We start from the raw sequence: 14,846 nt of genomic DNA on the forward strand, positions 1-14,846 counted from the left end.
TCCTCAAAGGCTGGTAAAGAGAAACGTGTGTTTCAAGGGAAACGGAAGTTTCAAGGGAATAACAGTAAGGCTGGGAATAAGAAGCCTAAACTGACTTGCTGGAAGTGTGGCAAATCCGGGCACTTCAAGAAGGATTGTAAGTCTGGAAAGGGTGGAGGAAAAGAAAAATACGAGGCAGGTTCAAGTGGATCCAAGGATCCTGAAAAGCAATCAGGTTCGTTTTCTGTACCTAATGATCATTCTGTTGAGAATTATTATGCATCAATAATCTCTGAAGCATTTTATGTGCAGGATGATGATCTTTCATGGTGGATTGATTCGGGTGCAACATGTTATGTATGCAAGGATCGTCAATGGTTCAAGGATTTTAAACCAATTGAAGATGGATCTTCTTTGAAGATGGACAACGTTGCAACTGAACCAATCAAAGGAATATGATCTGTTAGCCTAGTATTTACTTCTGGAAATTCCTTAGTGTTAGATAATGTTGTATATGTACCTGGTATTCGTAAGAATTTAGTTTCTGGTATTGTGTTGAATAATTGTGGTTATAAACAAGTGTTAGAAAGTAACAAATACATTCTGTCAAGGCATGGTACTTTTATTGGATTCGGTTATCTATGTGGTATGTTTAAGTTGAATCTAGATGTTTCTTTTGTTAATAATTCTGTTTGCATGACTTCTACTAGTTTTAGTAATCATGTTAGTAAATCAGAATTGTGGCATGCTAGACTTGGACATGTACATTACAAGAGATTGAAAGATATGTCGAAAATGAGTTTAATACCAGCATTTGAGTTGAACATTGAAAAGTGTAAAACTTGCATGTTAACTAAAATAACTAGACAACCTTTCAATAAGAATGTCAATAAAGTTACTAAGGTATTAGAACTTATACATAGTGATTTGTGTGATTTTCATTCGACTCCATCACTTGGTAATAAAAAGTATGTAGTTACTTTTATTGATGATGCTACTAGATTTTGCCATGTCTATCTATGTCATTCAAAAGATGAAGCTCTTGATAAATTTAAAATCTTTAAAGAAAGTGTAGAGCTTCATCATGGTGTGAAGATTAAAGTTCTTCGCACTGATAGGGGAGGTGAGTATTATGATCCAACATATTTTGAATCTACTGGTATAATACATCAGACGACTGCTCCATATACACCACAACAAAATGGTGTAGCTGAAAGAAAGAATAGAACGTTGAAAGAAATGATTAATTCAATGTTGTGTTATTCTGGCCTAAGTGAAGGATTTTGGGGTGAGGCTATGTTAACAGCCTGTTATTTGTTGAATAGAGTTCCTAATAAAAGGAACAAGATAACCCCTTATGAACTTTGGCATAAGAAACCACCAAAACTGAGTTATCTCAGAGTTTGGGGTTGTCGAGCAGTGGTAAGACTAACTGACCCTAAAATGAAAACCATAGGTCAAAGAGGTATAGATTGTGTGTTTCTTGGCTATTCTGAAAATTCTGTTTGTTATAGGTTCTATGTCATAGAACCCAATGACTATGTATCTGTGCACTCTATTATTGAGTCAAGGGATGCTGATTTTGGCAATGAGGATAGATTCACGTCTATATCTAAACCTGGAGACATGATTGCAAGGTCTAGTAACTCTGGTGTAACTGGAAAAGTGATTGATACACCTCCTAATGTTAGGAGAAGTGGTAGAGCAAGAAAAGCTAAGTCTTTTGGAAATGATTTCCAATTGTACTTACTAGAAGGATCAAGAAATGAAATTAATTTTCAATATCAATATTGTTTTACTATTGGTGATGATCCAAGGACTTACAAAGAAGCTATGGCTTCAAGGGATTCTGCATTTTGGAAAGAGGCAATCCAAGAGGAGATGGATTCTATAATCCAAAATGGTACTTGGAAACTGACTGATTTACCACCTGGATGTGAAGCTTTGAATAGTAAATGGATCTTCAAAACGAAGATGAAGGTAGATGGAAGCATAGACAAATATAAAGCCAGATTGGTTATTCAAGGCTTTAGACAAAAGGAAGGAATTGATTATTTTGACACCTATGCTCCTGTTGCTAGGATTTCCACAATTAGATTATTGTTAGCACTTGCTGCTATACATAATCTTGTAATTCACCAAATGGATGTTAAGACTGCCTTCTTGAATGGTGAATTAGATGAAGAGATTTATATAAAACAACCAGAAGGCTTTGTCATGCCTGGTAATGAACATAAGGTTTGTAAATTGGTAAAATCTCTTTATGGACTAAAGCAAGCCCCCAAGCAATGGCATCAGAAGTTTGATGACGTGGTGTTGTCTAATGGTTTTGTATTAAACCAAGCAGACAAGTGTGTATATAGAAAATTTGATGCTACCGGTAAAGGGATTATCATTTGCCTATATGTGGATGACATGTTGATCTTTGGTACTGACCAAGATCAAGTTGATAAAACAAAGGAATTTTTGTCATCTAAGTTTGAGATGAAAGACATGGGGAAAGCTGATGTGATTCTTGGAATTAAGATCACACATGGAGAACAAGGAATTTCCATTTCTCAATCACATTATATTGAGAAGGTGTTGGAAAAGTTTAACTTCAAAGATTGTTCTTCAGTTAAGACTCCTTTTGATCCTAGTGCAAAACTCGTGCCTAATAAAGGAGTTGCTGTGAATCAGCTTGAATATTCAAAGGCTATTGGATCACTAATGTATGCTATGATTAGTATTAGACCCGATATAGCTTTTGCAGTTGGAAAATTGAGTCGATATACTCATAATCCAAGTTTAATCCATTGGCAAGCAATGAATCGAGTATTTAAATACTTAAAAGGAACCATGGATTATAGGTTGTCTTATTCTGGATTTCCTTCTGTTCTTGAAGGTTATTCGGATGCAAGTTGGATCACCAATATGGAAGATCATTCTTCCACAAGTGGTTGGGTATTCCGTCTTGGAGGTGGTGCTATATGTTGGGCATCAAAGAAACAAACTTGTATCACGAATTCAACAATGGAATCGAAGTTTGTGGCATTAGCAGCAGCTGGTAAAGAGGCTGAATGGCTAAGAAATCTAATATATGAAATTCCATTGTGGCCTAAACCGATATCACCTATATCTATCAGATGTGATAGTGCAGCTACCTTGGCTAAGGCATATAGTCAAGTGTATAATGGAAAGTCAAGACACTTAGGTGTTAGACATAGCATGATTCGTGAACTTATTATGGATGGTGTGATATCTGTGGAGTTTGTGAGAACTCATGACAACTTAGCCGATCATTTAACCAGAGGGTTAAGTAAAGATCTTGTGCACAAATCGGCTATAGGGATAAGATTAAAGTCCACTACAAATCTCTGATATTAAGATACCCAATTTCCATTTAGTATGACACTAGATGCAGAATTCAATGTGGAAGACTTAATATTTGAAGATTGGAACACATTTGAAAATCATCCCAAGGTATGTGTTCGGACCTACAAGTTAAGGAGGTTGAATGTATATATTCTTAATAGTTCTTTTGAAAAATTGCAAATGTAGGTGCAAAAATAAATGAGCTACCTATATAAGCATGAAGTTTAGCCGCTTCAAGAAGTTGGGACTTGGTTTCGACATGTTTATGAAGGATAAGGACATATGGTAGTAAAATATAGTGTCAAGATAGAACATATTCGTATGTAAACTTTTATGTACGTTATCTTCGTGTATTCAATGTGAGTTCCCAGGCTTCAATCCTTAGAGACACCCGGGGTATTCGAATATTTGGAATGTGTAATGTACTAAGGTGGAATTCAATCGTTACGATATTTCATTTATGCAAAAGTTTGAATGTTTGAGATGACTTGTTTTAGTTAATCAAGGATTGCACTAAAATAGGGGAGGATTGTTGGATATTTTAGTGTAATTGGATTAACTTGATTGATCAGTATTATCATAATGAGACATCATATAAGTCCTGGAGGTGCGGAGTGCGCGCTTATTTGAATTCATTATGATATTAGCGGCGAAGCCCCTAATAGATGACGGGGGTCCGGAGGCAGCGCCCCCAGGTAGCGGGGTCCAACGAAGTTGCTGTGTAAGAAATTCATCCGAAAATGTAATTTCTGAAAGTCAAAGGACTTGTTTGCAATTTCGGAAACCTTTGAAAATCAGTTAATTTCAGTTATGAAATTAACAGACGCGCTGTTTCATCTTGATAAAAGGCGCTGGTTCGTCTTGTTAAATCTGATTGATTCTTGTTTTGGTTCGTATATTCTTTTTCTCAGATATCAACATAAGATAGTTCTGTTTTTCTCTAAATTGTATCCGATCAAATATTTTGGTAGAACCGCCGAAATTGATTTGAACTGAAAGTGATTTCATCACGACTTTCAGATTATCTGTTCTGTTTCTGTTCAGTATATTGAATCTACCAAACATCTCATCTAAATTTCCACCACACTACAATACACAATATCCGGCTCCGGCGATCACCCCTCCGGCAATCGCGATTGGAACCACGATTGGTTCAACTCCGACTCATTCCCTAGTGCGGAAACGCAATTTACGGCCCCTCCTCAAACCCAATGTTCGCAAGTTGCGGGTGGCTATCGGCCTTACCCGATGGACGACCAAAATGCCTCCAGGTTCGGGTGGGCACCCGAACCCGGATCGGGACTGAGCAACAGCTCTACTTCTACTCCTACTTCTATTCCTACTCCTACTCCTCCTACTCGTGGCACCCGCACCCCGTATACTCCTGATGAGATGAAGAGCACGGATGAGGATGCTCTTACATACTCCATTTAGATTTTAACGGAGTTAAGTATAATTTTATACAATTATTAATTTTTATTATTATTAAACAAAATTAAAAATAATTTAAAATCATGAATAATAGTACTTAATTGTTATGATCATAATAATAATTAATAATTTATTAAATAATTGTAATTATTTAAACTATGAATAATATGTAATAATAATAATTATTTAATAAATTAATAATTAATCAACAATGTCTTGATAAAATATTAAAATTACAAATTTTATTTAATAATAATATAAATAAATAATTATAATTAAATCATGTATGATTAAAATATTAATAATTATATTATTATATTTATTATTATGATAGATAAACAATATTTAAATTCCCATATTTATTATTATGATATAATAGATAAACAATATCAATAATATAATAATTATTATATTATTAATTAATGATTCTTTAATACAGTCGAATGAGCGCGTGGAAGAGCTAAATTTGAATTCCCAAATTTGTATGGTATTCTAATCTGTGAAGGAAGAGACCGTTCCTCGATAATCGTTCATCTAAACTCACACTCCAAAACACACTCTGTTTACAGTCATGTCGAAAACGACGCATCTACACTCGTCCTTCTCTATCAACATTCCAAACCGATTCACAATTTTTCAATAATTTCATTTTTTCACTCAATTAAACACCGATTTATCCCCAATTTCTGGAATGGTCGCCGGAAAAGTCAAAACGGCAATGGGAATGCACAATTCCCCAGCTCGATCGAAGCCGCCGCCGATGCCAACTCCAGATTCCGCTAAAGGTAAAAAAAGCTCCGCCGCTGGCTTCTCCCGGTCCTTCTTCCCGCGCTCCTCCGCGCAGGTCCAGCCGCGCCCGCCGGACGTCTCCGAGCTGATCCGGTTAGTCGAGGAGCTGCGCGATCGGGAGTCGCGCCTCAAGACGGAGCTTCTCCAGCACAAGCTGCTGAAGGAGTCCGTCGCGATCCTTCCGGTGCTGGAGAGGGAGGTTTCCAGCAAGGATTGTGAAATTGAGCGGTTTAGGAAGAAGATCGATTGCTTGGAGGTGGAGAATGAGCAGCTGAGGAATGAGAACGAGTTCCTGCACATCGAATTGACGAAGCAGAATCGTAAATACGAAGACAAGATCAAATACATGCAGGCGGAATTGTGCGATATTAAACGCGCCGTCGCCGAGCACGATGAAACGACGTCGTCTTCTTCTTCATCTTCTATGGCGAATTTCACCAACAATTTCAACAAATCGAATTTCTCAGTGAAGGTTTTGCGCAAATGCGTAACGCAGAGTAACATCGCCTCCAATTTCTGTGAGAGCGTCAACAAGGACGAGTTCAGCGCCGATGCGCCTCCGCTTTCTCGCTGCGATTCCGAGGAGATTCACGAAACTTCAATCTCGATTCGATCCCGAGCGCCGCGGGTTCCGAAACCACCGCCGCGGCCGTCGTCGTCGTCGTCTCAGTCTTCTTCATCGGTCAATCACAGCGACGGTTCCCTTTCCGATTCAGCCGACCGCACATTGGCGGAGATATCCAACATTCCGGTGAAATCCGCCGCGCCGCCACCACCTCCTCCTCCGCCTCCGCCTCCGCCAGCACCGTCGAAGGCCGCTGCTCCGCCTCCTCCCCCACCTCCGCCGAAGGGAGTGAAATCGAAGGCGGCGCCGGCGAAGGTCAGGAGAGTTCCAGAGGTGGTTGAGTTTTACCACTCGCTGATGCGGAGAGATTCGAGCTGTAGACGCGATTCCGGCGTCGGCTCGTTGGCCGGAGCTGCGGCGAAGGATATGATTGGGGAAATTGAGAACCGTTCTTCACATTTACTCGCGGTAAATTTTTTTAATTAATTTTATTTACTTTATTTTTACTGCATTTGCATATGCCAAAATGTCGCATTCACAAAAACACGGTGGTTACTTTAGGTTGTCCTCTCTGGAATTTGTGCAATACCAATTTGAAGATAAAAACAGGGTTTAAATTCAAAATCCATATTGGGAAAATCCAGAAAGCTGTAAAATTGAATGAAACCATGTGGCCTTTTATGACAATCTATTAATTTCAACCATTTGATTAAACCGTTGTAGGCCGCCTAATTTAAGTCCATTTACTGTGTATAAATGTTATCCATAATTTATTGCAGATCAAGACAGATGTGGAGACCCAAGGAGATTTCATCAGATTCTTGATCAAAGAAGTTCACAATGCTGCTTTCGTTGACATTGAAGATGTTCTCCCATTTGTTAAATGGCTTGATGATGAGCTCTCATATCTGGTAGTACCTTATTTTGGATGCAAAAAACTGAATAAATTGCCAATATTTTCTCAATTTATATGCAAAAATGTGAAGGTTGATGAGAGGGCTGTGCTCAAGCACTTTGACTGGCCGGAGCAGAAGGCTGATGCACTGAGAGAAGCTGCATTTGGCTACTCTGATTTAAAGAAGCTGGAGTCTGAAGTTTTGTCGTTTCGCGATGATCCCAGACAGCATTGTGGTCCTGCTCTCAAGAAAATGCAGTCCCTCTTTGAGAAGTATGTTAAATGTCACCTAATTTTGATGGTTGTGGTTTGATAATCACAGAGGTTTAAATTCAAATTCTATGCTTTGTTGATCAGAGTGGAGCACAGTGCTTATAATTTGTCGAGGATGAGAGAATTGGCTGCGAACCGGTACAAAGTTCATCATATTCCAATGGACTGGATGCTCGACACCGGCTTTGTGAGTCAGGTGAAGCCTCACACCTATTCTTTGTGTTTGCAGCTTGTGTGCAAGATTCATATGTTATTTGATAGTATGATCTAATAAAATATCAGTGTGCACAATTAGATCATTGAGAAAAACTATGATTTATTTAGGCTTAACAAATGTTGCCACACTTTCAACAAGAGAAATCTGTCAAATTTATGAAATTGAACTCTCACATGCTCGTATCATTTTTATTTAAAATTGTACAAAATTGCTGCAATAATACAATTGTAATGACATTGACTTGACCTAAGGTTTTGCATCATTTGTCTGTACCATTTGTTTTCGTCTATGATTGTGAAATGACAAAAACTGAATGTGCGTAATTACCTTTGCCATTGTAGATCAAGCTGGCATCTGTGAAATTGGCAATGAAGTACATGAAGAGAGCTTCGGCAGAACTCGGAATGGTGGCAGGTGGACCCGAGGAAGAGGAGCTTATAGTCCAAGGCGTCAAGTTTGCCTTTCGAGTTCATCAGGTAATAAATTGTTTTACGTGATGTTTAACCCCATCGATGTACGTGGTTAGTGTAACAAGACGCGGGTTGTTTATCAGTTTGCGGGCGGGTTCGATGTGGAGACGATGAAGGCGTTTCAAGAACTGAGGGAGAAGTTTCAGTTGTGCCAAAATCAACACCAACAGAAATTCGTTTGCAAGTCTCCTTGCTGATTCTGCAGCAAACTCAGCTTCGGAAAATGGCTTCATTTTTTTGTTGTATAAAGAATTAAAGAAATGGAAATTGAAGATTTGTGAATACAGATTGCCGCAGTCATCTTGCGATCCAAAATATATTTGTTCAAATCAATATTTTGCGATCATGGAAATCATTCCATCTATTTCAATAACTTAAATAACATTGTTGTACATAAAATACATCGAAAACATTTAAATTATAAATCACAAATTTTGTGTAAAATTTGATATTTCTTACAAATTTTAAAAGTGATAAAAAAATCACCAACTTTACTGCAAAATTTCCTCGACGGGCCGTCCTTGCAATGATAAAATTGACATGACCATAGAGATGCAATCAAATGGTTACTACATCTTTGGAAATAGTACTATCATTTTTAGGCCATTAGATTTATAGATATGATGTTAACATGATGTCCCATTTAACCTGGTTAACATTTTTATGAAGAAAGTTGGCATCGTATGTTTTAATCTTTAACCATTTGTTTCATATTATGTGGTGTGAAAACAATAGGAGTAACATTTAATGGACAAAATAACCATAAACTTAGGAGGGCCAAATCTAATAATTATAAAATTGATGTCAATTTTCATAATATGAGGCATCGCTCCTTGGATTTTTCAACCTTAGCTTTCTCTCTTTAAGATAAGTGGAATTGCATACTAGAAATCATGTTTTCAAATTGCTTATGCATATATAACGTTTAACTTTAACCATTCTATGTTTCTTTTAAAAACCCTGATGAATTGATTAATTACTACTACGTCTGAGCATCTTGCTCAACGCTCCATACCCAATAGTATTTTGTTATAAAAATTTATAATTGCTAGATTTGAAGTGTATTTTTGCTCCTTGAATCATTTTCCCTTTCCATCCCCGGCACTAGTCGCGGCCTACTATCCTTAGAAAAATGTAACCATGATATTCTTTTACCACTTTCAAAGTTTAAGAAAAATACCAGATTTTATGCAAAGTTCGTGTTTTATCCAAATCAATATCCCATAATTTTATAAACTAGCACTTAATACTAGTGCAACATAAGATGGTACATTAACATGGAACATAACAATTGAGCTTGTAAACTGTGTAACAATACATTCTCAATGATATATTAGGACTCCATTTAATATGATAATTTTGCAATATTCCAGTTTTTTTTAACATCAATATTTTAGTTTTTAAATAGTAGTTATTAATTTAGAAGTATAGTTTCATCTTTTCTTAACAAGTTGATTAATTCCTCAAATGAGCGCTGCATAAAGAAGCTGGTTCCAAGTATCCGGCAATCCAGGTAAGCACCAATGGCTGCAATCAAGACCCGCGCCACCACCGTATCTCGACGGATGAGCGTCTCTCCGGAGCCCCGACAAGGCCGCAACATCTAGCAAATAGACCGGTTTCGTTAACGTACTCAACACCTTCTTCAAAACTATAGTAGCCGACTCTGGCCTTATCGAATCCGTGGTCCCTTTATCAGGTGCACGTGCTCCATCGCAGTCCCTATCAGTGCACACACACCACATACACTACTATATATTATCACAAAGTGACACAGATGATGCTAAGAATTTATAAAATTATGTAAATAATGAACTTTACCTAGAATGAGAGGGAGAAATCCCTTGAAAGAAGACCTTAGTCTTGGAAGGGTTGACATTTTGGTTGACCCAATGGGCCCACGTGGTGAGGGCATGAGAGAAGGCTTGGAGGCGGTCCATGTCCTTGGCTATGGTGGAACCATATTGAATGAAGTCCCAACCTTGTGCTTTGGGACCAGTGTGGAGCCACCAGTGCCATGTGTTGAATATAAGCATGTCCATTCCTAGCCATGCTTTGCCTTCTTCAATGGAGTCTAGTTTTAAGACAAAACCTTTTGCTTCTTTCACTAGGTCCACCAAATAATGGGTTGTGTGGAGGAATATTGTCACACCAAACTCCTGCATTTTCAAAAATTAAAGCAAAAAATTGTTTATTATGTTGCATTTGCTCTCTACCAACTTAATTAGCTTGCATTTTAAGAGCAAAGTGTTTCTCGATTCTCGAACCAACGTTAAGTTTGTTAGTACCTATAAGTTTGGGATTCTTTTTCTGATAGGGTGAAATTGTTTATTCTTTTAACACAACACGCCAATCCGTGAGTACTAGCCTATTTTATCTTGCGGAAAGAGGGATACATTAACTTAGAGCAAGTATATACTTTCTTACACTATTTGTGAAATTGTTGTTATTTTTAACCGTTCGGTTATAATAACAGGGATTTTCACTTACAACATTATTTTATCTTGTTAAGACTTGATTTTCGTTAGAACTGTAGGGTGTTCGGAATAAATTAACCTCAAATGTAACATGAGAAATTGGGGTTTGTTTAACGAAGGTGGTCTTAGCATTCGGATGAACAGCATGTAGCATGCACACCAACGAGTTCCATTGATTTAGGCTCAGCGAGTCGCCCACAAACATTATCTTCTTCCCTTTCCATCTCCTCAAAAAATCAACACCATCAAATCTGTAGGCAAATAAATCATATATAGCTTAATTAATTTAAGTAAATTGATACAGATTGACATACATCGTTTGACACAGTTTTTAAATTTATGTTTATTTACCCATAAAAAAAATTTGATCTTACCTAGGCAAGTTGCAAGAGCTTGGTTTCCATGAGTAATTGATGTAATCTTTGTCTGGGCGACCATGTTTGAGGCAATCAAATTGAGAATCAATGAAGGGACAGCTCGAAGAATCGTATAGATGAGGTGAAGAAGAATCATACACCCATGCACCACTAAACAAGTTGCACCCATTTGCTAACTCTCCAAAATAATTACTTGTGTTTGCAAATAATTCTGATTTTGCATATATGAGATGTAACACAAAAATTGCTAACAAAGAATGACACTTGAATATTCCCATCCTAGCTTTGCACACTAAAATCTTGAAAACGTAGCACCATTTATATACAATGGGGAATGTTAGTAGTATTAATTATTGCTTCATTATGCACGAATGGAGAGGAAAGTTTTATGGAATTTAAAATACTATATCTGGATATTTAATTTAATTTGTTGCATGAGTATTGAATTTGAAATTATGAAGCCGTTATATTATTCTTTTCAAGTAATTAAGAGTTGTTTAATTTTTAGATGAGAAGACGAATGAGGTACGCAATCCAACTAACTTAAAATTGTCTTAATTGAGTTATACTATTATTATATATTTATATGTATAGAATGTTTTGAGGGGAAAAAATAAATTTAAATATTTCAATATACTAATTTTACACGTTATTGTAAAAATAAAGATAGACGATAGTTAAAAAAAAAGATAAAAAATTAATGTAGTACTATATACTCCCCCCTTCCTTCAAAAAATATACACTTTGAGTTTGACATGAATTTTAATGCAAAATTGATAAAGTAAGAGAGAGGTAGAGAAAAAAAGTAATTAAAGTATTGTTAGCGGGGAATGAATCTCACCTCATTAGAGAGAAAAGAGTTTCCATAATTGAAAAATGCATATTCTTGTTGGACAGATTAAAAGAAAATAATGCATATTCTTGTTGGACGGATTAAAAAGGAAAGAATGCATATTCTTGTGGGATGGAGGGAATACTAAGTTTGCGCATACTCAATTATTAAATGCCTATACTCATAAAAGATGGCGAAGCCATGATTTTGCCGATGGGGGGTCTAAGTCTGTAGTAACAATTGTGGAGTTGCTGATGTTGGTTCTGAGGGGTTACCAAAAAATAAAAATATGAACAGGAAGTTTAAGTTAATGCAAACAATTGGTTAAAATAGTAATTATGGCTAACAATCGTGAAAACTATATATTGAACTAATTAATAAAGTCACTTGATTTTTTTGCCTCAAACGTTTGAATCACATATAAAATTTGTTATGATATAGAGATCATCGATGGTAGACTACGAAAATTTTAATTCAATATTGGTTTCATTTTTTGAAATTTTGATTGATCAAAATTAGTAATTTATAGAATCTGATACATATACATATATATGGAAATCTAAATTTTATTGATACATTATGATATTCAATTGAAACAAATTAGCATAGACAAAATGATATATTTTGTTGAATGTAATTTGTTCAAACTAAAAATCTGAATCAACCAGCTCTAGTCATACACCAAATATCATTTTTGGTGTAGAAAATTTTTCATTTTTAAAATTTTCTATGGAACAACAATAAATATGGGTGTATACCACAACTACTGCAAAACTTTTATGGGACATAAACTCTATAATAGTGTAAAATTTAAGTTCCGTATAAATAGTTCTGAGTACAATTACTTTTTGGTGTCACATACTATCTCCGGTCCATGTTAATTGAGTCCTTAGTGTATTTTAGAAAGTTCTAAATTAATTGAGTCAAGTCTATTTTTGGTAACAAAAAAGTAACTCTCTATTTTACTTTATTATCTCTTCATCTTTCTTACTTTATTCCCTCTTACTTTATTCATCTCCATTTAAGACATTATTCTTAAACTCCGTGGCAAAAAAAATCAACAAGGAATAGAGGGAGTATTAAATTATTTTTTTATTTCAATGCGTGAAGTCCACTCAGAAGGCATATAAGTGGGCTTCTTTTCTAAATATTAAATTATTTTTTGAATTGAAAAAAATTAGCGATCTCGCTTTGTATGTAGCGGGAGATATGATTGTTGATTGGGTTGTTGGCGAAACCCGCTACATCCCATCCGGTGGGAGCGGGAGGTACCTCTTCTTCGGAAGAAGAATGTGATATTTCCTCGTCGGACTGAGCACGAGACGATGAATCAGAACTCATTTAATAAAGATGGAGAGAAAAAAGATTGAAAATTTGTGTGAATGAAGTTTGTGGGTGATGAATGGAGGAAGATGATGAAATATTTATAGGGGTGGAAATTAGAATATGACCGTTGAGGAAAAAAAAAAAAAAATTGATCATCACCGAAAAATCGCCGAACAGCTCCCCACAGTGGCCGGCGATGATCCGGCGATAGCCCGGCGTTAAAACGCCGCTTGGCGTAAAATCGGTAGGAATTTCGCCGAAAAATCGCCGAACTCCTCCCAATGGCCGGCGATAAGTCGGCGATATCCGGCGAAAAATCACCGGATTTTCGCCGTCGCCATTGGGAGTGCTCTTACTGTGTTATTATGGTACGTTCAATAGTAGTAGAATCATTTTTTTAAAGTAAAAAATTAACACATTTCTTTTCATTTACTTTACTGTCTCTTATTTTACTCTCTTCATCTCTCTACGTTTTTCATCTCCTACTTTATTTTTCTTTACTTAATTCACTTAACACAATTTTTCTTAAATCACGTGTAATAAGACACATCTCCGCTACCACAAAACTGAGGAAGTAGGTACCTTATTCTGAAGGAACTGGCAGCGGAAGCGCGTTTCGATTTTCATAATTTAATAATTAATCGAACAAATAAATCACATAATAATCAGATCTATTTAGCAGATTATTTAGAAAAAATCTATTCGCGTAATTCTCATATGTATCATGCTCATAACTTGAATTAATCATGCTTCAAGTATATTGAAACCTAAAACATGCTTTTCTACGGAGCAGAAATAATACCTTATTAATTCTCCAAAGAATTGATGATGGCTAGTTACTTCTCCACGTGACGCTTTGAACACTAGACCACATTTTCTCTTTGGTTCCCGAACTGTATTCCAATATCAGGTGAGCTGATCTCATCGGAATACTAGGACTTAAATAAAGAAGACAGAAGAAATCATTTTCCAATTAGAGAAAAATTTCGAACTCTTCTTACGAGAGGGGGACGAAAATTTTAGTAGTAAAAAAAATTATGATTTCTGTCTCTTTTATTCTCCTATTAATATTAAGTTCCTTTTGGGCACAGACAGGGATCTATGGAAGGTTTTGGATATGGACCCATTCAATTTAGTTTTTACTAATTAAATTGAACCCACAATTTAATATAAGCTTTAAATATTACGAGCAGCCACTACAGAAGTAATATTGCTCGTAATATTGAACTCTCCCCATCCAAATCCGAAATTATAAGTAATCCGAGTTTTCGTTTTAACTTTTATTTCCCGTGCTTAAGATAAAAAGTCCATTAATTAATTAATGTCTGTTATGGACTTAATTAATTAATTTCTTATTAATTCCAAGAGTGGACTTAGCATGAAACGCTTATTTATTATTCATAGAGTGATCAAACTCCAACTAGCTTGGTTCCGAATAATAAAACCTTGTTTTGCGCTCATCTTGAGGACATTATCAAACGAGACTCACCTCGCGCACGATTCAATATAATAGCATTTCTAGCATCGCTAGATATTAATCACCACTACCCAATATATCAGGATTATTGGGTTACAAAAACCTGCACCATTTGATAAGTCAAAGTAATGCATAATCAATACCGTATGCTCAATGTTAACCTACATTGATTAAGAAACAAATATTTATCAAGACCTCGCATTTCAGTAGATAGCACAAAGACAAGTCTTGCTGTTAGATCCGTTCAGTGCTTTACCACACCAATGTCATCTTATTTCAGTAAGGCTTAGAAATATGCGGACTGACATTGCAACCTTTCTCGATGGATAGTCTAATTCCATCTAGGTCGTGAAATTCTTCTTTTTCTTTATTTAGAACTGACCG

General features: G+C 36.2%; 2 protein-coding genes across 2 annotated transcripts; one reads left to right on the forward strand and one right to left on the reverse strand.

Annotated features, from left to right (window-relative positions):
- Window positions 1-5,271: 5,271 nt before the first annotated feature.
- LOC125211985 (protein CHUP1, chloroplastic-like) lies at window positions 5,272-8,255 on the forward strand. The gene is made up of 6 exons (XM_048111969.1): window positions 5,272-6,586; window positions 6,898-7,029; window positions 7,105-7,286; window positions 7,371-7,482; window positions 7,845-7,979; window positions 8,057-8,255. The coding sequence occupies exons 1-6, from the start codon at window positions 5,456-5,458 to the stop codon at window positions 8,168-8,170; spliced, it is 1,806 nt and encodes a 601-aa protein (XP_047967926.1). The 5' UTR covers window positions 5,272-5,455; the 3' UTR covers window positions 8,171-8,255.
- Window positions 8,256-9,175: 920 nt separating this feature from the next.
- LOC125216939 (protein trichome birefringence-like 37) lies at window positions 9,176-11,105 on the reverse strand. The gene is made up of 4 exons (XM_048118730.1): window positions 10,825-11,105; window positions 10,530-10,701; window positions 9,795-10,132; window positions 9,176-9,695 (listed from the first exon to the last, which is right to left on the reverse strand). The coding sequence occupies exons 1-4, from the start codon at window positions 11,103-11,105 to the stop codon at window positions 9,437-9,439; spliced, it is 1,050 nt and encodes a 349-aa protein (XP_047974687.1). The 3' UTR covers window positions 9,176-9,436.
- Window positions 11,106-14,846: the final 3,741 nt, after the last annotated feature.

This window comes from Salvia hispanica, chromosome 3 (genome assembly GCF_023119035.1).
Source record: "Salvia hispanica cultivar TCC Black 2014 chromosome 3, UniMelb_Shisp_WGS_1.0, whole genome shotgun sequence".
Lineage (NCBI taxonomy): Eukaryota > Viridiplantae > Streptophyta > Magnoliopsida > Lamiales > Lamiaceae > Salvia > Salvia hispanica.

What these genes read in the sequence shown, in the direction of transcription:
- LOC125211985 (XM_048111969.1), top strand. Translation starts at nt 5,456, where the DNA reads ATGGTCGCCGGAAAAGTCAAAACGGCAATGGGAATGCACAATTCCCCA. An exon ending in GTTCTTCACATTTACTCGCG is followed by an intron (nt 6,587 to 6,897) that starts GTAAATTTTTTT and finishes AATTTATTGCAG; the next exon opens with ATCAAGACAGATGTGGAGAC. An exon ending in ACACCGGCTTTGTGAGTCAG is followed by an intron (nt 7,483 to 7,844) that starts GTGAAGCCTCAC and finishes TTGCCATTGTAG; the next exon opens with ATCAAGCTGGCATCTGTGAA.
- LOC125216939 (XM_048118730.1), bottom strand. Translation starts at nt 11,105, where the DNA reads ATGGGAATATTCAAGTGTCATTCTTTGTTAGCAATTTTTGTGTTACAT. An exon ending in TTTCTCATGTTACATTTGAG is followed by an intron (nt 10,133 to 10,529) that starts GTTAATTTATTC and finishes TTGAAAATGCAG; the next exon opens with GAGTTTGGTGTGACAATATT. An exon ending in ATTTCTCCCTCTCATTCTAG is followed by an intron (nt 9,696 to 9,794) that starts GTAAAGTTCATT and finishes GTGCACTGATAG; the next exon opens with GGACTGCGATGGAGCACGTG.